This window comes from Pseudophryne corroboree, chromosome 1, assembly GCF_028390025.1.
Source record: "Pseudophryne corroboree isolate aPseCor3 chromosome 1, aPseCor3.hap2, whole genome shotgun sequence".
Classification (NCBI taxonomy): domain Eukaryota; kingdom Metazoa; phylum Chordata; class Amphibia; order Anura; family Myobatrachidae; genus Pseudophryne; species Pseudophryne corroboree.
This window is the reverse complement of record NC_086444.1, coordinates 151,274,877-151,300,509: the sequence shown is the minus strand read 5'-3', so window position 1 is coordinate 151,300,509 and position 25,633 is coordinate 151,274,877. Positions and strand designations below refer to the sequence as shown.

At 43.0% G+C, this 25,633-nt stretch overlaps 1 protein-coding gene across 2 annotated transcripts in view; it reads right to left on the bottom strand.

Annotated features, from left to right (window-relative positions):
* The window catches only part of AP3B1 (adaptor related protein complex 3 subunit beta 1), a 494,777-nt gene that overhangs the window by 127,591 nt on the left and 341,553 nt on the right, over positions 1–25,633 (bottom strand). For both annotated transcript variants that reach the window (XM_063963639.1, XM_063963638.1), the window contains exons 21-22: positions 23,716–23,791; positions 22,002–22,111 (exon numbers count right to left, since the gene is read on the bottom strand). In XM_063963639.1, coding sequence (XP_063819709.1) covers positions 22,002–22,111; positions 23,716–23,791 — 186 coding nt within the window. The remainder of the gene's footprint in view (positions 1–22,001; positions 22,112–23,715; positions 23,792–25,633) is intronic.

Here is a 25,633-nt window from a genome sequence, read left to right as displayed (position 1 = left end):
TGTGTTCAATGAACGTTACCATGAGACCGGAGCGTCTGTGTCCGCTGGAGCGGCAGTGTACACTAGTAGCGTCTGGGTCCACTCAGAGTTCGCTAACGTATTGATCGATCACTGGAAGCGAGGCGAGTCTCCCTGTATCCCACTCTACTGAGTACGGGCTATACAGCACTAAATTTCTATCTACTTTGTCAAGTACGGATAGTTAGGTGCCTATTGCATGAGTCTGTGTACATTTACTGTGGTTTTCTTTGCATTTGCGTCTGAATACGTTAGATCTGTTTATACAGGATTCAGTAAATGTTCGCCTACATACTTTTAAGTGTTTGTAGTTGATGATGTGCTCATATGACTAATATATAACATGTGACTGACTGCTAGTGTGATTGCTGACTTTAATATATGTTTGTCAGTTGTTTCTTCTGATCCTCAATGCTGGTGCATGGGTAGGGTCAGATTGATATCACTTTAAGAAGGTTAGTGATTACAGTCACAAATGATGTAGTGCTGATTATTTATCATGTCTAAGAGCGGCAAAGGTACACTTACAGCAACACTCATATCATGTTTGTCTTGCAAAACTGTATTATCCTCTCAGGATCAGGTGGTTCAGGATGGTTTGTGTGTAAATTGTTTTGCTTTTCAGCAGAACACAAGGCAGATCCCTGTACAACATCAGGTACAGATGGATCCACCTTGGGCTATGTTTGCACAGACTTTGTCCAGTATAGCTGAACTGATAATTCCTACAGCTTCGGTACCAGGTATAGGGTACCCATACATGCAGCTCCCTACCTACGGTATATCAATTCCCCCAGCAGCTTCTCACATGAAACAAGCTGATAAACAATGGTAAGTAAATCTTCACCTTCACAGGCTACATATGACGATTCATCGGAAGATGAAAGCTCAGTTTACTCTACCTCAACATATGAAGAGGAGGAAGAAGGTCTCAGCTCAACAGATATAGCTGAATTAATTAGAGCAATGAAGGCCATTGTGTCCTTAGATGATTCAGCAGAGCCTGTGTTAAAAACCAAAGCACCTGTGTTTAAACGTCCCAAAACAGTTAAGACTGAGTTTCCAGGGTCAGATCAGCTGACTGAAATCATGGAAGAGGCTTAGGTAACACCAAACAAAAAATATAGAATTCACAAAAAATGGGATTCAATTTATCCTATTCCAGCCGGGAACTGTTCAAAAAGGGAGGTGGCGCCTAAAGTAGATACGCATTTGATTCGATTAGTGTGAAAATCTATATTGCATTTGCGGTCAACATCTTTAAATGATGTCACGGATAGGAGAGTGGATGGATTTCTAAAAACCATAATTTTCCCTGTATGGAGCAGTCATAAGGTCGGCCATGGTGTCAGCTTGGATAGCAAAGGCAGTGGCTGCCTGGGCTGATGCATTGGAAGGTGATTTGTCATCAGCTTATAGAGAGAAAAAATCCTATATAGCCCATATTAAACAGGCTGCAGTATTATTGGAAGAAGCAGCATTAGATATGGGTACTATTGCTTCTAGGGCATCAGCCTCAACAATAGCTGCTCGCAGAGCAGTTTGGTTGCGTACATGGAAAGCCAATTCAGAATCTAAGAAGGTTTTGGAATCTTTGCTTTTTTCTGGAAATATTTTGTTTGGTAATGAATTGACAGATATTCTGGAGGCAGAAGCAGACTCCAAGAATGTCAAGTTTCCTTCCACATATAACCCCAAATCTAGGGTTCCAGTTTTCCGGCTCTTTCGGAATCAAGGAAAACCAAAAGGAAAAAGTGATCGTAAACAGCCCCAATACAATAAGTTTGGTAAATCAAAAAAGCATTGGGCTACCAGAGGACCAGCTTCCAAACCAGAAGATAAGCCATCAGTTTGATGGTGCGGGCCTCCACCTGGGGGATCCCAGGGTAGGGGGTCGACTTCTTCAGTTTGCACAGATCTGGCGGCAGTCTACAACAGATACCTGGGTGCAAGAAGCAGTATTTCTAGGTTGTGTGTTTCCCTTCAAGAAGCATCCTCCTCTAAGGTTCTTCTGCACCAGTCTGTCTCGGGTAGAGACAAAGGCCAGGGCTTTGCAAGAAGCAGTACAGAAATTGCTTCAGTCAGGAGTAATCATCCCAGTACCCCCTGTACAACGGGGATGGGGTTTTTACACCAACCTATTTTTGGTTCAGAAGCCAAATGGGTCATTTCGGCCCATTCTCAATCTCAAAATGCTAAACAAATATATTTGGGTACCAAGGTTCCACATGGAGATGTTACGCTCCATAGTTTTGGCCATGGAGCCAGGGTATTATATGGTATTCCTGAATATTCAGGATGCTTACCTACATGTTCCTATAGCACTGTCCCATCAGTATTACTGTATCTCAGGTTCGTTATCCTCCAGCAGCATTTCCAACTTCAGGCCCTACCTTTTGGGTTAGCCACAGCACCCAGAGTATTTACCAAGATTATGGTGGTTATGGCAGCTTATCTCCGCAAGCAGGGGATAAGAATCTTTCCATACCTCAACGACTTTTTAATCCTGGCACAATCACAGGAATTGCTCCTGTGCCATCTCCAACAGACAATAACGTGTCTGCAGAGGCACAGGTGGCTCATAAATTAGGCAAAATCATCTCCGGTGCCGTCACAATGGATGACTCACTTGGGGGCTGTACTGGATTCAGGTCTGCAGAGTATTCTTACCTCGGAACAAGATATCCAAGGTACAGTCAAAGATTCAAGACTTTGTATCCATTCACGCAGCTATGCGAGTGATGGGGTTGATGGTGTCAACATTCGACATGGTGGAGTATGCACAATTCCACTCGAGGCCTTTGCAGCGTCTGATTCTCACCAGATGGAATGGAGTACATAAAGAAACAGACAATGGTACTTCCAGTAAAAGGTAAGGAAGTCATTAGCCTGGTGGCTACATACATCCCATCTAGACAAAGGGAGACCTTTTTGGATATCAGATTGGGAGATCCGGACAATAGATGCCAGTCTTCAGGGCTGGGGAGCAGTTTCTGGAAAATTATGGTTCCAGGGACAATGGACCAGAGAAGAAAGTTGCCTGCCGATAAACCTGTTAGAACTTCGGGCCATATACATGGCACTGATTCAGGCAAAGGACACGCTTCAAGAAAAACCAGTCCAGATCCGCTTGGACAATGCGACGGCAGTAGCGTACCTCAACCATCAAGGAGGAACTCACAGCCAAAAAGCAATGAAGGAGGTAAGTCACATACTAAAGTGGGCAGAACTCCATCTTCCAGCCTTGTCAACAGTGTTCGTTCCGGGAGTCCTAAACTAGAAAGCGGACTTTCTCAGTCGACACCCCATTCAAGCAAGCGAATGGGCCCTACACCCGGAGGTCTTTCAGACTCTAGTAGACAAATTGGGGTTGCCAAAGATGGATCTCATGGCATCCCGTCTGAACAACAAAGTGCCCGTATACGGGTCAAGAACAAAGGATCCTGGAGCGATCTTTGTAGACGCCTTGTCGGTGAAATGGGACTTTCATCTGGCTTATCTGTTTCCTCCAATCACCCTGTTACCCAGGGTGGTGAGGAAAATAAAGCAAGCAAAGGGTGCCATGATTCTAATAGCTCCGGCTTGGCCAAGAAAGGCATTGGTACACAGATCTGCAGAGAAAGTTGACGGACGTAACACTTCTGCTTCATTAACGTCCAGATCTACTGATGCAGGGTCACTGTTATCACATACATCTGGATCGACTGCCTTTGACGGCGTGGCTCTTGAAACCTCTATAAGTCAAGAGGATTCGCTAAACAGGTAATTCAAACAATGCTCAGAGCAAGGAAACCCTCCTCAGCTCGTATTTATCACTGAATATGGCAGGCCTATATTCATTGGTGCAGTGAAGGAGGTATAGACCCGAAATCGTTTAGAGTTTCCAGGGTCCTCACATACCTTCAGGCAGGAATGGATAAGGGTTTGAAGGTGGCTTTCTTGAGAGTGCAGGTATCGGCATTGACTGTATGGTTCCAAAAGAAAATTGCCAATATACAGGATGTGCATACTTTTTTCCAGGGAATGCTACACATTCAGCCTCCCTTTGTTCCACCTACAGTACCGTGGGACTTATGTTTAGTCTTGAAAGCCCTTCAAGTTGCCCCATTTGTACCACCTAACAAAGTGGATCTTAAATGGTTGACAGCAAAATATACGTTATGGTAAGAACTTACCGTTGATAACGGTATTTCTCCTAAGTCCACAGGTTCCACAGGATAACAATGGGATATGATAGAGCAACAGCGGATTGGCACCAAACGATCAAAAGCTTTCAGTCCTCCCAGGATGCAACGGGCCTATCCATATATCACGCCCACTGGCTCAGGCAAATCAGTTGTATTCCAAAGCATTTAGGCAGGAGCATTATGTAGAGCCCTAATCAGGCGAGAACACCACACATGCACACCCTTCCGTACAAGAAGGAAGAGGTTTAGTGAGTAGAAAGATCCTCAAATCAGGTGCATCAGGGTGGGATCCCTGTGGAACCTGTGGACTTAGGAGAAATACAGTTATCAACGGTAAGTTCTTACCATAACGTATATTTCTCCGGCAGGGTCCACAGGTTATCCACAGGGTAACAATGGGATTTCCCAAAGCAATTTAGTGGTGGGGACGCTCCCGATTAGACAGGAGAACCTTTCGCCCGATTTCAGCGTCATGAGAGGCAAAAGTATCCAAGGCATAATGTCTAATGAATGTGTTAATGGAAGACCATGTGGCTGCCTTACATATCTGTTCTGTTGAAGCACCATTTTGTGCTGCCCATGAAGGACCTACCTTACGAGTAGAGTGAGAGGAGACATTATCCAGAACAGGGAGATCAGCTCGAGAATATGCTTCTGAAATCGTCATTAGAAGCCATCTTGCCAGCGTCTGTTTAGTAGCAGGCCATCCTCTCTTGTGAAATCCGTAGAGAATGACGAGAGAATCTGTCTTTCTGATGGCACTGGTACGATCCACGTAGATCCTTAATGCCCGGACTACGTCCAACGACGCATCTCCCGCTGAAAGTCCTGATACCTGAAATGCCGGGACTACAATTTCTTCATTAAGGTGAAATTAAGACACCACCTTTGGAAGATACCCAGACCTAGTTCTGAGAACTGCTTTATCTGGATAAAAAGTTAGAAAAGGAGAACGACAAGACAGCGCCTTCTAAATCTGATACTCTTCTAGCTGATGCCATAGTCAGTAGAAAGAGAACTTTAGCTGGCAACCATTTAAGATCCACTTTATCAAGTGGTTCAGATGGAGCAACTTGAAGGGTTTTCAGGACAAAATTTAAGTCCCAAGACACTGTAGGAGGAACAAAAGGAGGTTGAATGTGCAGCATTCCGTGTAAGAAAGTACGCACATCCTGTAAATTGGCCATTTTCTTTTGGAACCATACAGTCGATGCTGATACCTGTACTCTCAAGGAAGAAACCTTCAAACCTTTATCCATTCCCGCCTGAAGGAAATCTAAGACCCTAGAAATTTGGAAAGATTTTGGGTCCATATTTCTTTCACTGCACCAGTGAATATAGGCCTGCCATATTTGGTGATAAATGCGAACTGAGGATGGTTTCCTTGCTCTGAGCATTGTTTGAACTACCTGTTATGAGAATCCTCTTGACTGCAGGATAGAGGTTTCAAGAGACACGTCGTCAACGATGGTTGATTCAGATTCCTGTGGTAACAAGAACCCTGCATTAGTAGATCTGGACGTTGAGATCTAAACCATCCTGTACCAGATCCTGAGAGGATAATACAGTTTTGCAAGACAAACATGATATGAGTGTTGGTGTTGCTGTGAGTGTCCCCTCGTCACCTTTGCCACTCTTAGACATGATAAATAATCAGCACTTTCACAGTGTACTACACAATTTGTGACTGTAATCACTTTAACCTTCTAAAGTGATATCAATCTGACCCTACCCATGCACCAGCATTGAGGACCAGAAGAAACAACTGACAAACATATATTAAAGTCAGCAATCACACTAGCAGTCAGTCACATGTTATATATTAGTCATATAAGCATATAATCAACTACAAACACATTTGAAAGTATGTAGGAGTACATATTACTGAATTCTGTTTTATACATATCTTAAAGTATTCAGACGCAATGCGAAGAAAACCACAGTAATGTACACAGACTCGTATGCAATAGGCACTTAAACTTAACTATTCATACTGACAAGGAAGATAGAAATTTAGTGCTGTATAACCCGTACTCAGTAGAGTGGGATACAGGGAGACTCGCCTCACTTCCAAGATCGATCAATACGTTAGCGAACGCTGGGTGGATCCAGACGCTACTAGTGTACACTGCCGCTCCGGGAACTCTAAATGGACACAGACGCACCGGTCATACAGACTCCTTTACTGCGACCAGGTCTCCTCACGGTAGAGTTTAGTGAACACAGACGCAGCGGCCTATGCTGCGACCGAGACCCCTTGTGGTAGCGTCTGATACGGAAGTGAGGCAACAGTTCATGGCGGGAGACTCGCGGAAACTGGTCATGAACTGGGGGGAGGGGCGACCAGGAGAGCATCTCTCTCCCCACCGCTGATATCAACCCTAGGGATCGCAGCCTCATACTAATCCTGGTGCCATATGATCCCTAAGGCCTAGCGCTGGAGCACCCGTGGTGGCGGCGCATCAGCTACTGTTTGGTAGTCTCCTCCCAATACAGTGCGGCTGTGTCCGTATTCCCCGTCAAGGTGGAACAGATGCCTTACCTTCTCCCCGTGCTCCGGCCACAGCCTGGTAACGTCTGCTGGACCTGCTAGAATATCAGACACAGACGCACGTCGAGATAGCACTGTACACATGGGTAAGCATTGTTGCGACCCGGCGTATGAGACGCTGTTAAGAAAGATCGCTCAAAAACATAGTAAGACTATAAAAATAAAATAAGAAAGCTTAGGGCTGCCAAGAACAGCAGCCCTGTGACCATGGTCTGGCTCCTGCCGCACCAAACAAAAAACTGATTTGCCTGAGCCAGTGGGCAGGGATATATGGACAGGCCCGTTGCATCCTGGGAGATCTAAAAGCTTGTGATCGGTTGGTGCCAATCCGCTGTCGCTCGGCAGGGTCCACAGGTGGATAACCTGTGGACCCTGCTGAAGAATGTACTCTTTCTACTGACTATCGCATCAGCTAGAAGAGTATCAGATTTAGGAGCGCTGTCATGTCGTTCCCCATTTCTGATTTTTTTATCCAGATAAAGCAGTTCTCAGAACTAGGTCTGGGTATCTTCCAAAGGTGGTGTCTAAATTCCACCTTAATGAAGAAATTGTAGTCCCGGCTTTTCAGGTATCGGGACTTTCTGCGGGAGATGCGTTGCTGGACGTAGTCCGAGCATTAAGGACCTACGTGGATCGTACCAGTGCCATCAGAAAGACAGATTCTCTCTTCGTTCTCTACGGATTTCACAAGAGAGGATGACCTGCTACTAAACAGACGCTGGCAAGATGGCTTTGAATGACGATTTCAGAAGCATATTCTCGAGCTGATCTCCCTGTTCCGGCTAATGTCTCTGCTCACTCTACTCGTAAGGTAGGTCCTTCTTGGGCAGCACAGCATGGTGCTTCAGCAGAACAGATATGTAAGGCAGCCACATGGTCTTCCATTAACATATTCATTAGACATTATGCCTTGGATACTTCTGCCTCTCATGACGCTGAATTCGGCCGAAAGGTTCTCCTGTCCAATCAGCAGCGTCCCCACCACTAAACTGCTTTTAGAAATCCCATTGTTATCCTGTGGATAACCTGTGGACCCTGCCGGAGAAATATACGTTATGGTAAGAACTTACCGCTGATAACGGTATTTCTCCTATGTCCACAGGTTCCACAGGGATCCCACCCTGACGCACCTGATTTGAGGATCTTTCTTGTATGGAAGGGTGTGCATGTGTGTTCTTGTCGCTTGATTAGGGCTCTACATGATGCTCCTGCCTTGTGCTTTGGAATACAACTAATTTGCCTGAGCCAGTGGGCGGGATATATGGACGGGCCCGTTGCATCCTGGGAGGCCAGAAAGCTTTTGATCGTTTGGTGCCAATTCGCTGTCGCTCCATCATATCCCATTGTTATCCTGTGGAACCTGTGGACTTAGGAGAAATACCGTTATCAACGGTAAGTTCTTACCATTACACATATATATATATATATATATATATACACACACACACACACACACACACACACACACACACACACACGGGCGTATCTACCATAGGTGCAGGCAGTGCAGCTGCTATGGGGCCCACCTTCCCTGTCACAGTTACATGTGTTGTATACAAGGGCATATCTACCATAGGTGCAGGGAGTGCAGCTGCTATGGGGCCCAGAGCTGAGAGGGGCCCACCTTCCCTGTTACAGTTACATGTGTTATATACATTTTCCCCATTGTGTGATACATAGGGGCCCATACAAACATTTGCCTTGGGGCCTCTCTATATCTAGTTACGCCTCTGGAGCTGCTCATTGTAATGTGGTATAAAATGAACTGGAAGGCATTATTATGTTATAGAATATGAACTGGGGCACTGTAATGTGGCACAATATGAAGTGGGGGCACTATAGTGTGCATAATATGAACTGGGGACACTATGTCATAATGTGAATTGGGGGTACAGCGTTGCATAATGTGTACTAGCAGCCCTACAATGTGGCATAATGTGAACTAGCGCACTACTATGGGGCATAACATTAACTGCTGTGGATAGGTGTCTCTCTAGCAGTACTGGGACAGGGGACCCTTCAAAATGTGACTATGGTGCCCACAAAGTTTTGGCTACACCCCTGGCTGTAAGTATGTGAAATGGACATAGTAATCATGAATACTTGGCTGCTGAGAGCACTATTCCTTTATTTGTTAGCTCTGCCAAGACAGAAGAAACCCCCATCGCTGGTGCAGCCCTATATAAAAGGAATATGTTCTTATATTTAAATACACACTGCTAATTACCATATTACAATCTTCCCCTTATACCGCACAGCCAATGCACTTCTGGAGAGGCACGAGAAATCATCCATCACTTCTCCACTAAATACAAAGTGATTCCTTCAAATCAAATCCCTACAAAGCAGCTGACAATAAGACTTGACAGCTAAGTCGTATTTTGACCTTCTGTGAGACGACCTCTTGCTTTGATTTCTTAATCCATTTGCTCATGTGCACATCACACAGAACACGATGAGTCTTCCCTTCCCTACAAGGCAGGGAAACCACTGAAATGAACATTTCACCATCTAACCAGTGACACACGTAAGAAAAAAAAAAAAAAAAAAAAAATATATATATATATACATATATATATATATATATATATACATACATATCTCCACACAATCTGACGCTCTTGTGTGGGACAGAGTGCAACACTTCCTCTGGGCATTTATTATCTGTTAAAAACAATCTTTTGGTGAGTGGCAGTTCAGGGTTTTTGAGAGCAGGCTGCAATATTTCTTCGGGTCTGCTGAGTCATAATTAAAGCTGAACTGAGCGGAATTGGAGAGGGAAGGTCAGCAAGGTGCCGTATGAGAGATGAGGCTGGGCTGATCGGGACCAAATGAACAAATTATGATGGGCCCCACTCAATGTGATGAGGTCAAATGCTTGTTTCTACCCACTGACAGTTCAATTTCCCTGAAATGTCTCTCGATTCTCTATCGACTAATTATGAATGAAACGTTATCACCTGCCCACACCAAAAGGGGCCTAAATGCTATTTGTTGGTGCTTCTGATGTCAAAATATTGTCTGAAGCGGTGTCACGGCAGAGTATGCTACTTCTTGAACACAATACGTGGTATCATGTCAATATCCATGTTGCCATAGAAGGCAATGACTATTCATCCCTCCAAAAACATAAAAGGAGACTTTGAGGAGAGAATGCTGTTATACGGTTTCCACGACTACAATAATTCTTACGTAGGTGGGAAGATATATGTATTTGCAGTGATCTCAATCTAGATGCTGACCAGTGATACTCGTATGATAAAGTATTTCCATGTCAGTGTGATTACTACATTATTTGACAAATGTTTTTCGCTAAATTAAAGAAGTATGGTTGAAATCGGTCACATTATTATCTATGACATAGCAGCATAAGAGAGATCTCAAGTCACAATATGTGGGGTATTCAATTAGCTGCTGAGTTTACCCCGCGACTGATTGCTGGCAAAAATCCCGACAGCACAGGTAAAAGCTATTCAATTAAATAGCCATTTCTTTCCACGCCGTGAGAAAATCGTGATTCAAGCACATTAACTGCAGAATCAACTGTAGTTTCCTCGCGCGCAACACGATTTTGTGCTTTTTTTTAATGCAGCCTTTACATGGAGCTGTGAGGTTCAGTGCATCTGTGGGGACTCACACATGGAGTATTCCCTGTTATTTGAATAGGTGTGGCACTGGCATTTACCCCACCACTAATTGAGTTCCCCACTTAGAATCACAATAGGGGCAAATGTGTATACTTTTAAAAGTGAGCACATTTGCACATATTCAAACTAAACACGGTCAAGGTTCACCAACTGTACCGTGCAAGATCAAGGTTTGCAAGGGATGCAGAGAACACACCATTGCTGCACTGCACCACCTGAGCCTATCAAATTAAGCACTGACAATTAAAGATGTGGCCTCATCCACCTAGCCTCAAATAATTCATGCGGTACAAGTGAGACGCCAAGTCCTGTGTGACTCTGCAAGCACCCGGCATCTTTTTTGCTCATAAATGCAACTTAATTGAAATGCGATGCACCATGAGACTGTGCTTATTACTTTGATACAGAATGCAACACTAGTATATCTGTGTACAACTGAGTCTGCATACGAAGACAACGGAACATGGCGGAAAAAAGCTGTGGCTGCTGCATTGTAGCACTTTGTATATATACTCAGACTTAGTTGCACACAGATATAAAAGTGTTGCATATCCAATTAAATCAGTCACATTGTGCATCATAGTCACATTGCATTGCGACTATGATGCATTTTCGCATGGGTCCTGGTGAGCCAAGAGGGGCTGTTTGGCACAACTGCAGCAATAGTGTATGGCGACACTGTATCCCCCAATATAATGTTAATTTTACCCCTATTCTTATTTTACAGAACTTCTGATAAGGGGAAATGGGACTGCCTTTACAGAAAGTACAAAAATATAAATATTTATTTAAAGACTTAGGGCCATATGCAATTGCGGTCGAATTGCCGCAAATGTCGAAAAAAGGGGCATTTTCGACACAAAAAAATGATTCAACAATGCTATACAGTACTTTTTGACAAAAAAAACGGAGTTTCAGATTCGACTTTTTGCAATTCGACAGTTGTCAAATTCGACATGTCTGCAATGGTAAAAATGCGGCTTTTCGACAAAAGTATATTCAATTGAAGAATGTCGACAACAGTGCTTTTCGACAGTTATTTCGTCAATTTCAGTCCGCCTCATTTTGCTGGCGGGATCTAATAAAAAATTTTAAACACATGTTTTTTTTGTTGCTATTAGCATATCTATTTATATTAGAAGGGATTATCTACGTGGTTTGTCTATTAGGAGCCACAAGTATTATTTAATATATTTTTTAAAAGAATATTTAGTTATTTTTACTGACTAAAATAATATGGAGAGATCAGAGCATGTTTTTCAGTGGGATGGTGTGGGAATGGGTTAAAAACCCTGAAAAAAATGCGTGGGGTCCCCCCTCCTAAGCATAACCAGCCTCGGGCTCTTTGAGCCGGTCCTGGTTGTAAAAATAAGGGGAAAAAATGACAGGGGATCCCCCGTATTTTAACAACCAGCACCGGGCTCTGCGTCCGGTCCTTGTGCAAAAAATACGGGGGACAAAAGACGTAGGGTTCTCCCGTATTTTTCACACCAGCACCGGGCTCCACTAGCTGGAGAGATAATGCCACAGCCGGGAGACACTTTTATACCGGTCCCTGCGGCCGTGGCATTAAATCCCCAACTAGTACGGTTTTTATTTGGGTATTTTTTTTGCAGTAGAATTACAGGTACCAGCAGGCCCGTTTCCCCCCCACATGCTGGTACTTGTGGTTCTCCAAGTACCAGCTTGCGGGAGAGGCTTGCTGGGACTTGTAGTTCTGCTACAGAAAACAATATTCTTTATTCTGTCACTTGGCTATCAGCCTCCCATCCGCCGCCCTTGGATGGGGGGGGGGGACAGCCTCGGGCTTCATCCCTGGCCCTTGGGTGGCTGGAGGGGGGGACCCCTTGATTTAAGGGGTGACTAGATGGGGATTTAATGCCACGGCCGCAGGGACCGGTATAAAAGTGTCCCGCCGGATGTGGCATTATCTCTCCAGCTAGTGGAGCCCGGTGCTGATGTGAAAAATACGGGGGACCCCTACGTCTTTTGTCCCCCATATTTTTTGCACCAGGACCGGATGCAGAGCCCGGTGCTGGTTGTTAAAATACGGGGGATCCCCTGTAATTCCCCCCCCCCTGTATTTTTACAACCAGGACTGGCTCAAAGAGCCTGAGGCTGGTTATGCTTAGGAGGGGGGACCCCATGCATTTTTTTTCAGGATTTTTTTACACACTTTTGTGCCGTCCATGAAGTCGAATCCAGGACGCACACTATCGTCAATTGGTCCGTTTTTCGACAGCGGGACTGTCGAATCCATTTTTTATTGAATATGTCGAATTCGGGTCCCGGCGGGAGGGTGTCTGACTGTCGAATTGTGTCGAATTTAAAAACGGCGCAATTGTATATACCCCTTAATATGTGCAAATCTGTGTGCTTGTCTGGAACAAACACATTTGTTAAAATGCCATTGAAATGATTGTTTTCTATCATTTATTTAGGAGTGTATGTTAAAACACCCCTATAGCATTACATGATGTAAGAAAAAGGGCTTCCTGTGCGCAATTTTTTGTAATACAGTACTTATACCAATGCCATAACGGGCAGCAATGTGGGACACTCGTACTGTTATACTTTTACCTGCCAATACGTCTTTCATTATTCTATAAGTTCATGGCAGAACAAAAATCTGATTTATCTGATACAAGTTAAGGTGGCAAATCTGCCTTTACTTTTTAGAACAGGACTTTGTAATGTACAAAATAAATGATCATCGTTGTTTTGGTCCAGCTTGGGTCTAAAAAAAGCCTCTTTTCTTGTTTTACTGCCTTATCCCAGATAAGGACTAAGAGGTTCTCTGGAATGTATTATGGTCAGAGGGATATGGCGGCCTGTCACATAGCAGAACATGGCCAACGTGCACTGCCTGCATAGAGTATGAAGCAAACACAAACGCACAGGGATCAATATCAAGAGCAAGCAATGCCAATCACGGTCACAGAAGTATAATACTGTGGTATGTGGGGGTGCTTAACAGACTGGGGCATATTCAATTAGTTGTGGGCTGTATCGTGCAGTCTGTTCCCACATGTGAAGTGCCCGCTGCTATTCTATTACAGACCTGCCAGCAGCACAGACAACATGGGATGCTCATTCAGTTCTCAGCACAGCTCACTTAGGGGCAGATGTACTAAGCCTGGGAGACATATAGCAATAGACTATTTCATTTGTGTCCTGCAGACCAGAGCAATGATGCCTTGTGCAGTTATTACAACCAGTATCAGACACTGATCTCACACTACCCATCTACAATGATTCTGTGCTGCTCAGAAAGCCTAGTAACCAGATGCACTGTAGTGCCAAGACGGATTCCTTCCAGGGAAATTCACTGGCAGAGAGCATCTACCTCTCAAGGAACAAAAATGGGCTTCACAAGCAGTACAGTTGGAAACCAGCACTAATACAGGTGATAGCAAAGATGATCTTCACTCAAATGCTAGTTGGTTTTCTAATTAAACAACCCCCCATACCCGAGACCCCCGAAGCACAGCACAACTGGGAATGCTATCATTTATTTAAATAGCACCAATCCTATGACGCAGCACTTTACACAGACTATGTCCTTGTACTGAAGCTTAGCCTAAGTTCAAAAGCAAGACAATGTACACATAAAAATACACACATGCCTGCACCCAATGACTGATCTACCAGTATGTTTTTTGGAGTGGGAAACCAGAGCACTTGGAAGAGGGGTGGTCTTCAGTTTACCGGCGCACAGTATACCGGCGCCGGAATACCGACACCTTTCACGACCCCCCCCCTGGAGGGAGAATAGATAGCGTGGTGCGCGTAGCACGCTACCGTGCCCACAGGGGGCTCATTTGCGCTCGCCCAGCTGTCGGTATGCCGGCGGTCGGGATTCCGGCGCCGGTATGCTGGCCGCCGGCATACCCTACTACACCCCCGGAAGAGATGTATGCAATCGCTGGCAGAACATACACACTACACAAAGAGGGCTCTAGTTGGTTGGTACCCTAGTGCTGTGAATTGGCAATACTAAATACCGTGCCACCATGCTGACAGATGTCATGGGACACACTGTATCAGAAACAGACATCAAGTGATTGGAGGGAGAGGCAACAGCAACAGTAGTTTATCAAAAAAGAGGTGTGACATTTTGTGGTAGTGCCAAGGCAAGGTTCTCCCTATTCCGATGGAGATTTTTTGGTCACTTGGAAGGGGCTGTGACAGCTGGCCTGCATGACCTAACGGGTCACTCTGCCTGCTGATGGCATCGCATGCACTGGATCACAACGCATGCTTATACCAGATGCCTCCTGCTGCATTATCATATGCTAGCACTGCTGCTGCCTACTGTGCAGATCAGATAAATGTTTATCCGATCAGTCTGCACCCTGTACACACAGCTATTTGTATCTCAATATGTACTTTCAATGGGATTGGGAGGTCGGGCATCTCAAATTTTAAACATCTCATAAGATGCAACTTCGCAATCAGACCATTGCAGGAGCGTTTGAAGCAATTTATCTGCCAACACTCTGGCATACACACCTATGCAACTATCAGTCCGATCAGCCGATATTGATTGATAAACCCAATAATGGCATAGGTGTGTACCCAGCTTAATTTTCTACTTTAGTTACTTCCATAACTCTGACATAGAAACCAGAGTCTTTGATTGCTATATGACTCAGACAGACAGTGTATAACAGTAGGAACAGTGGACAGCAGGAACACAGATTTATGGTCGGTTACACCGTAAGGTAGCGATGCATCTCCCTTGGCTGCGGCCGGAGCACACAGAACGCGGAGCGTCTCTCTCCAGCACAATTAGGCACAGAATAATGCCGCTCATTACTATTAGCTTTTCTTTCCTTTGTCAAATTCACACTAATTGTATTGTTCTAAAGTTGTATCATAATGGCAGCTGCTTGCCCATCATTTGTATTTTCCTTGTTAATCCTGACGCGGTGAATTAACCTTTAATTACCATTGTTAAAATTGAAATGAGCCTTGTGTCTGGCTGGGGCCAGCTCCTTTCGGTGAATGATAGCGCTGGAAAAGGAGTGGGGTCATTGAATATGTCCCATGTCATGTCTGATTGCTGCTGCAAATGTGAGACGGGAGATCTTATCTTGCACAACTATGAGCAACATATTTGGTCCTAACACTTATTGACAGTGCTATAACTGGCCAGATAATTAGTCTGCAGTTAACGCTCTCCCTGCGATAACCTTTCCTATATCCATATATACACATATGCTGCAATGATTGCACTACATTATGATGTTTTGGGATAAAGGTGATCACAGTAAAAACGGCCTGATACGATTACAGAAAATGCAGCAACATTGTATGTTTCACAGAGCAGGTACAGGTACACACAGCGATTATTGGTAATGCATATCCGCTGCATTTATGTAGATCTAAGCCCCAGAGACGCTTACCTATACTTGACATAAGCCGCAGGCCAAAACTATGGAAGGGAAGGCCTTATTTATCATTGATCTGGGATTTTCTCAATAGATAGCATAATAGACTTCCCTTCCAAGATTGTATTGCACAGTGATCTGGAGCTTCCCATCCAGCAGTACTGTAAGCTCTTAGGCCAAGCTAGAAAAATTGGGCCAGACTGAAAAAAAATGGGGTTAGAGGTCTGCGAAATTGGTGTGCCTAATGGAGAGAAGTCTCTGATCTCTCCTGTGCTCAGGCGTTCCCTACATTGTGCAGAATCTTAGATTTCTGCATGATTTTTGGTGGGGAAATTAGGTTGATCAATAGGAGCACTGAATACTTTTACAAGATGTTACTGAGGAAGTGCTGTTATCCTCACTATCGCTGCAGGACACGGATAACTGTGATGCAGTGGGAATAGAATAATGGAAATACAGGTTAGACTGCTGTGTACAAATGCAGTTACATAATGTTATGTTCTTTCTCCAGAACACTACCTATTTTTCTTTCTTTTCAAATAAAATGTATTGCTTTGCATTCACTTCTCAACTGTTGTAATTTGCATCTTAGCGCAGATTGTAGGAGTCACTGTTACTATTACCATTTGTGGATGTGGACAGGTTTCGTCAGCCACTGTTACTACAGGTTGAGTATCCCTTATCCAAAATGCTCGGGACCAGAGGTATTTTGGATATGGGATTTTTCCGTATTTTGGAATAATTGCATACTATAATGAGATATCATGGCAATGGGACCTAAATCTAATCACAGAATGCATTTATGTTACATATACACCTTATACACACAGCCTGAAGGTCATTATAGCCAATATTTTTTATAACTTTGTGCATTAAACAAAGTGTGTCTACATTCACACAATTCATTTATGTTTCATATACACCTTATATACACAGCCTGAAGGTCATTTAATACAATATTTTTAATAACTTTGCGCATTAAACAAAGTTTGTGTACATTGCGCCATCATAAAACAAAGGTTTCACTATGTCACTCTCACTCAAAAAAGTCCGTATTTCGGAATATTCCGTATTTCGGAATATTTGGATATGGGATACTCAACCTGTATTATCCTTTGTGGACAGGTTTAGTCAGCCACTGTTACTATTATCCTTTGTGGACAGGTTTAGTCAGCTACTGTTACTATTACCCTTTGTGGACAGGTCTAGTCAGCCACTGTTACTATTATCCTTTGTGGACAGGTTTAATCAGCCACTGTTACTATTATCCTTTGTGGACAGGTTTAGTCAGCCACTGTTACTATTATCCTTTGTGGACAGGTTTAGTCAGCTACTGTTACTATTACCCTTTGTGGACAGGTCTAGTCAGCCACTGTTACTATTACCCTTTGTGGACAGGTTTCGTCAGCCACTGTTACTATTATCCTTTGTGGACAGCTTTAGTCAGCCACTGTTACTATTACCCTTTGTGGACAGGTCTAGTCAGCCACTGTTACTATTACCCTTTGTGGACAGGTTTAGTCAGCCACTGTTACTATTATCCTTTGTGGACAGGTTTAGTCAGCTACTGTTACTATTACCCTTTGTGGACAGGTCTAGTCAGCCACTGTTACTATTACCCTTTGTGGACAGGTTTCGTCAGCCACTGTTACTATTATCCTTTGTGGACAGCTTTAGTCAGCCACTGTTACTATTACCCTTAGTAACAGTGGCTGACTAGACCTGTCCACAAAGGGTAATAGTAACAGTAGCTGACTAAACCTGTCCACAAAGGGTAATAGTAACAGTGGCTGACTAAACCTGTCCACAAAGGATAATAGTAACAGTGGCTGACTAAACCTGTCCACAAAGGGTAATAGTAACAGTGGCTGACTAGACCTGTCCACAATTACCCTTTGTGGACAGGTTTAGTCAGCCACTGTTACTATTATCCTTTGTGGACAGGTTTAGTCAGCCACTGTTACTATTACCCTTTGTGGACAGGTTTAGTCAGCCACTGTTACTATTATCCTTTGTGGACAGGTTTAGTCAGCCACTGTTACTATTACCCTTTGTGGATAGGTTTAGTCAGCCGCTCGTGGACAGGTTTAGTCATCCATTGTTACTATTACCATTCGTGGACAGGTTTACTCGGCCACAGGAGAGGGAGAACCGCACAGAAGTGAAATGGTAACGTGCTCTGTGTTATTTCTGGTAATGGGGCTAATATGTGAACACAAAACACTTGACACAGGGCTGGTTTAGTGGTGCCCAGTAACAATGACCTGCAGTAAAGGAGCTACTATAACTAGATATCTTTAATATTACCTATTCAGGAGTACTATAGTATTATTCTTACAACCATCATCCTTTCACAGGGATCCGGTATGATATACTGGCAGACGGGATGCCGGCTGTCAGTATAGCGACAGAAGCATCCCATCTGCTGGAATCCCAGGAGCAAGTCCCCTCGTCTGGTGGTGAGCTTTCCTCACCACAGGTTCAAGACCTACCAACAGAGTAGGAATTCCGGGCGGGTGTTGGGATTCCTGTGTCGGTATCCTTAACGCCGGGATCCCGACAGATGGCATTTTAACTGCATCCCTTTCACAGCACACCAAGTAAATATATGACAAAATCACAAGGAACAAATAAATGCCGGTAAGATATAAAATATGCAACAAATTTCTCAAAAAGATTTACTATTCAATACTGGTATTTAGCAATCGTATCAACTGAAAAATAAACTAAAGGATCAATCCAATAACCCGCAGGTTACTTGCAAGTGCAATTAAGTGAGGCTGTATGCCGCACTTCCCGTACCATCGGAGCACAGGGTTGCATACAAAAATCCATGAATCGGAGTCAAGACCAGAACGCAAGTGGGGCAAATCCCAATGCCGTTGACGGAGTTTACACGTTGTTGCAATGTCAACTCGCCCCTAAGGGCTTGATGAACTGAACACAAACTAAATGTGTGCATTCGCACATGTGTAGAGTTGTACACATCTCAGCAATCAAACTGCCCCTATGCATATGCTTGGCTACCTAAAACTCACCATTACCAGCACATACTTACACTGGTTCATACGCACAACCCAGTGTAGCTCGTAATGCTGTTGACTCTATCTACGTGTGCATACCCTATTAACATATAGTATAGTTACTCAATCAGCTGCAAGTGAAGATGCGGCTGAGTTCTATATAGCTGTACATGGTCCGTATTCGGTAATGTCTGAAAAGCAAGTCTTGTTGTGCCATTAATTCTGTATGCAACAAATCACCACAACAGACAGGAATGGCAGTAGCTTATAGTCATGTAAAAGCCAGACACCGGATAAACTAGGTGAAAAATAATGAAGTAATAGAAATGCGACCACACTGCGCTCTCCAATGTGGCTAGCTGCATAAAAGTGTAAGCCCAAAGTTTTGATCTCATAGCATTTAAGGTGACTCTCATACAGCCATGAGTCTGGCTTTGCAGTATGGAGCCGTCCATTTCTCCAGCCGCCAAATTACCTGCGTAATACAGTAACTGATTCACTGCCGTATGATTTGATTAAAATTAAAATGAACACAAACATATTTTCTATCTATTTCATTATAATAAACCCAATCACTACTAGACGTGCCTACAATTGTGCATTTATATAAGAATGTGAGTCTCTCATGTGGACCCAGGGTCACAAGGGAATGCAGAATGATGGTATTGTGATACTATACTCTATTATTAATCTTCATTTATGGACCAAGTGGATGAAACAAGGAACAAAGTATACTTTCAATAATGTGCAGCGGCTAAGAATTTGGAGAAATACGCTTTATTGATAGGCTTTATAAAAGCTGTATGCAATTACAGCACTGAATGATTTGAATAATAGACTGTCTGACATATTCCAGGATAAGTGGCTGCTACATTTCTCTGATATTAGGGTCATATACTCATCTATTCTTACTCCAAGCTCTTCTTCGCCTGGTAATAAATTAATTTCTTAGTGTTAGTTCAGCATGTGCCCTACAGTTAAATTCATTTTCTATCTCACTGAGGGAAAAAAAAAAAAAAGTTAGGATATAATTTTTGATTTCACAGCTATTTCTTACAGTATGCAAATAGCTGCTTATGGATCCCCTGCTGGGCTGCGGTAATAAGGCTTATATAACTAAATAATGCAGAACAGAGTTGGCTAAATATCAGTGTATACAGCAAACATAGTGGACAGAAGGACGAAGAACAGGAACAGATTCTGAAAGGACATGGTGATGCCAATTTTAAGCACTGTGTAACAACAGTGACATTAAGGCCGTATGTATCAAAGCTGGGAGATAAAACATTTTTTTGAGATAAAGTACCAGCCAATCAGCTAATAACTGTCTTCCTAACTTTAAGACTGATTGGCTAGTACTTTATCTCTAAAAACTTATCTCTCCCCCAGCTTTGATAAATACCCCTCTAAATATGGTCATTACACAAATTCAGCTACTTACAATATAATATATGACATTGTGCAATCCTGATCATTATTTTTTTTTTGGCAAACAAACTGGAATAAAAAGAGGTGAATGTGTACCCCTTATCACCACCTCAAACAAAAGAAAAGAAACAAAAAGAATATCAGTATACAGCATAAATGTAGCAACTTAAACCTGTTCTACACATTTAAGGCCCGTACACACTGGTCGATATATCGAGCGTTCTCTTGAACGGCCGATATATCGCGGGACCGTCGGCCAGTGTGTACAGCCGATACGTCTGTGAACTCAGTCGTTCACAGACGTATCGCGACGGTCGCACAGCACAGCCGACGGCCAGTATATCTACCGATATATTGGCGCGTCGCTGTGTGTGTACGGGGGCGGTCGGCCGACCGCCCGTACACATGCTGCGGCGGACGGCGGTGATTGACAGCTGAACTGGGCGGGCGTGTAAACACGCCCGCCCAGTTCATGACGTCAGTCCCCGACGGATCGGGCAGTGTGTATGCTTAACACACTGCCCGATCCGTCCATAGATATATCTGCAGATCAATTGATCTGCAGATATATCTATTAGTGTGTACCCACCTTAAGGCAAGTTTAGACAAGCACATTTATTTTTACAGTGTACTATGGCCCTCTACTCACCGAACTGTGCCCAGGACCACTAGGATTCCCAATGTACTGACCCTTGCTGGTGCTTCTATTCAGGATTCCTCAAAATAATCAACCTAGAAAGGTGTTTATATAAACTGTACTGTGTAAGGAGACCTAAGCTGCCGATTGGACATCTGTCATGGCTAGTCCAAACACCTGCCACCAGCAACGGTAAAGGGCACATTTCACAAGTAGCCTTCTGCAGGAGGTCAGCCTTCCTAAATCTTAAACTACATATGATGGTGTGGGTTATAAATTAGTTTAAAATAAATGTTTATCATTTATCAGGCATTGAGTTATTTATTTTCTTTAGATTACAAGACTATTTGCTACAAATTGCTGCAAAAATTGTTTCACAATTTATATGCGAAAAAACATATACTGTATACAGTATGAAAAAAGCATTGCCAGTTGTTTGTAAAAACATCTATAAGTGCAGTGTTAAAGTGGACGTTTACAGCTGCGCCCGAATATTGTTGCTAATAAGATCTATTTGCTGCCGAAAAGACACTGATATATTTCAGGGTTTATCCATGCGTTATGTTCTACTCACATGGTTCTATATAAGTGGCCACGAGAAACCTCATTTGAAAATGCATGTAGCCATAGGGATCACTGTGCCTTATAAAAAAATGTAAGGAAATGGCATGGATGATCCCATTTGAATGAATATCTCAAATTTATTTTTTTATTCCAAGTACATTACAGCTAAATAATGAGGGTAAGATGCAATCAGGGAGATTGCTAGACTGTTCAGGGAGCCAGGGAGATTACAGTTATTTCAGGGAGTCTCCTTGACATTCAGCAAGAGTTGGCAAGTATGCTTTGAAGACATCTTTCACCTTTCAGTTCCTGTTACCTTACCGTCTCCATCACGCAAGGAGGAGGCACTGCTTCAATCCTCACTGAGTAGACACTCACTAGCACCCCAAGCCATAGGGAAAGTAGGTAGCAGCTCATAACCAAACTGAGTATCCCAGTAGATTAAAAAAATGCTTACCCAGAGACTATCAACCAAAGTAATCAAATATATTAACCAAGAAGTGTTTCTGACTTGCAATACACAACAAAACCTGAATAAAAATGGATTACTTACATTTATTACTGGAGATGAGGTAGATAGGGATAAACCTTGTAGATCTCCTATTAAGCTAGGAGAAAGGATTGCAGCTTTGGGAACAGCTACAGGAGATTGTAAACTGTTAACTGCAAGATAGAAAAATAATGATAGTAATATCAGATTAATGTTGGTATGTATATGTATGGATGCAAAAGTAAATGTGCTGGCCTGGGGGATCCCGTGCTCTGGACTTGAACCGTAGGAATGTTAGGGACCCACCAGATGAGGTCACCTGGGCACAGTTGATGAGCCCATATTTTTGGCCAAAATTATGCCAAGTACCCCACTTTAACTCTATGTTATATTGCAGAGTTTATTATAATTATTCTGATTACAAGTGTTTAGTATTTATAGTGTGCACCTGCATTTTCTCTTTTCTATACCAGAGGTTCTCAAATGCAGTCCTCTGGAACCCAAACAGTTCATGTTTTCCAGGTTACATAGTAGGTGCACAGGTGTATTCATTACTCCCAGGCATATTTTAAATGATCAACATGTGGAGCTAATTATTTTACTTGTGATTTTGTGAGCAGGCCTGGCAAGAATGAGACATCTACAGTTCTGAGGACCGAGTTTGAGAACCTATGACTTATACAAATACACAAGAATGGGACATATACTCTATATACTGTAGAGTGTACATTACATGATCTAAGAAAATCCGAAGTACAGTGAGACCATGTTTATACACAATAATTCTCACGAGCTACTTTAGGTATACACCACCCAACATAGTGATAATAAGGAATCTAATGTAACATGCAAGTCAGATAAATATACCTAATCCATATGACATAATGTATGACAGTTCATGCAATTGTGATATGCTATACTGTCTAACAACCTGCCACAGTCAGCAACCGCTTACCAATACGGATACAGTGTCTACATGTACAGGGTGTTCGCATAATTCAATTTATTGTTTTGAGCAATATTTTTAAAAACACAATAGAAGTTTACAACAATTTCCATTGCTAAGGGGGGTAAACACTACACACATAGATTGCTTAGAAATGAGGCAAAAATTGCTGACTAGATTGCTTAGAGAAGAAGCATACATCGCTCCGTGTGTATGCCCCAGAGCAATAGCGATGCGCGGCCCTGCGCGTCGCTATCGCTGACACTAGATTGGCCTGCATGCAGGAACAATCTAGTCAGGTCGCTCACTTCACCGCTGTGTGAAGTGAGCGCCCCCCACTCCGCTCAGCACACATCATGCTGAGTGGGGGGAGAGATGTGTGCTGAGCGGTCTGTGATAGATCACTCAACACACATCTCCCCGTGTGTACCCACCTAAACTTTGTAAATTGGTACAATTTAAACATCCCAGATTAAATCTCTAGATCTATCCATCTGTGATACATCAAATCATAAAAGTTAAAGCCCCAGCACCAACCAATCGTATAGGTCAGCCCCATATTTGGTACATATTCTGAGCTGTGCTCCCAAAAGTTTTGTTTATGGAGAAACACAAGGAAAGAGCCGTGGTGTGGCTGGGAAGGGAGGCGGGCCTTGGGATAACGGAAGAGATCTGGTTTGAGAGTCAGTGTAACAGGAAAGCTACAGGACTTTGCCACAGATTTTTATTTTTAAAATGAGGAATGTTGGAAGATTGTTAAACTATATGATACAAAAGTACAGCATTAGAACATCAGCTACTAGCGGGATAACCATTATTAACAATACTTACAGTCATCTAGATCTAGGAGAGAGATGTCTTTCTTTATAGTAGGTGCCTTGTCCTGTGTGGGTTTCCTTTCAGCTTTCTGGTAGAAGAAATAACGTGACAGTAGAATTAATAATACAAACACGAGGAAATGGTCCACTTTCCACCAAATTTCACAATCATTGCCTAGAAAACCGTTATATTAAGTAACTAGCGATCTGAGAACCCCAAACTGGTTTGGCTGAAAAACTGTAGGATCTGAGCAAGATTGTCAGCCATCCAACCAGCCCAGAAACAGACAGTTCGAAGTACAGTATATTATAAAGCTTTACATTGTGGATGTAGCAGCATGATCTGTGCAATTTAGCCCTCCTTGTGTATGCTAAATTGATGAAAGATCTGGTAATTTGATTGCAATGTGTGTGGCTTTCATGACGTTCTAGAGTCTGTACAGTACGATGGCCTGCACTGGGTTTAGCTGAGAGACACTATAATAAAGCCTGTGTTAGTTTTCATCTATTTTCAGAAGAAAAAAGAAACATGCAGAGAAAATATTGAAAAGGAGAATCATGTTACTGAACGCTTTATAAAGCCGTATATATCTTAGCATAAATCTCTGCCCTAAATTGGCATACTTCTAGAAGTATGCAAGGAAAAAATGCCAAAAGGTCGATGGCTGTATTAAATGATGCAAATACTCCTTGCCACACAAAGTAACAACTGTGTACAGTGTACAGCAAACAGCGGTATAAATGTGACGGACAGGTCTACAACATTCCAATACAACTTTGTAAAAGATGCTTAGTCCAGAGACAATGTTACCGCATCAGAAAAACATCACTACTCTAAGTGTTAGGTCGTGGGTACCCCTAAGCCAACACTGCCAGACACATGCCCTGTCCTCATCAATGTCACCACCAGTGAAGAGGTCAATGTCTAATATATTAGCACGTCCGTTCCCTGAAATGCTTCCCGACTTCTCCCGAAAGGCTTGTTAACGCCCGTTAACTCACATTAACGTATGGAATCCGTAAAAAGAAAAGACAAATATGGGATCACAGTATGTAAGTTTATTAGTGGCCATAATGAATGGATTTGGGGGTGTCAAATGGTCGTTATAAGTATTTTTCAAGAACAGTGAAAAAATCATATCAAAGCAAGTGTTTTTCTGCATAATAAATACTTTACTTAAATCAGAGGTGCATAAAATGCCACTTAAAAAAAAAATCTACAAAAAAAACCCACCTAACACCCACCTGCAAACTTAAAAACACCAGTCCTATTTTTGCAGCATTAACCTATACCTGTCCCACATGAATGAACCCACTTTCCTGCATTTTGTACATTTTCACCCAAAAATGACATTATACATGTCATTATTGGCCAAATTAAGATAATTAAATTCTGAGTGGCTAATCAATCATTAGTGAGGGTACCTCACTGGTTCTGAACCAAGGTGGTCATTCCGAGTTGTTTGCTCGCTAGCTGTTTTTAGCAGCCGTGCAAACGCTAAGCCGCCTCCCACTGGGAGTGTATTTTAGCTTAGCAGAAGTGCGAACGAAAGGATCGCAGAGCGGCGGCAAAGTTTTTTTGTGCAGTTTTAGAGTAGCTCAATACCTACTCGGCGCTTGCGATCACTTCAGACTATTCAGTTCCTGTTTTGATGTCACAAACAGGCACTGCGTTCGCCCAGCCACACCTGCGTTTTTCCTGGCACGCCTGCGTTTTTTCGAACACTCCCTGAAAATGGTCAGTTGACACCCAAAAACGCCCACTTCATGGTCAATAACTCTGCGGTCAGCAGTGCGACTGAAAAACTTTGCTAGACCCTGTGTGAAACTACATCGGCCAATGTAAAAATATGACGCGCGTGCGCATTGCGCCGCATGCACAGAAAATCCGTTTTATTGCCTCATCGCTGCACAGCGAACGAATGCAGCTA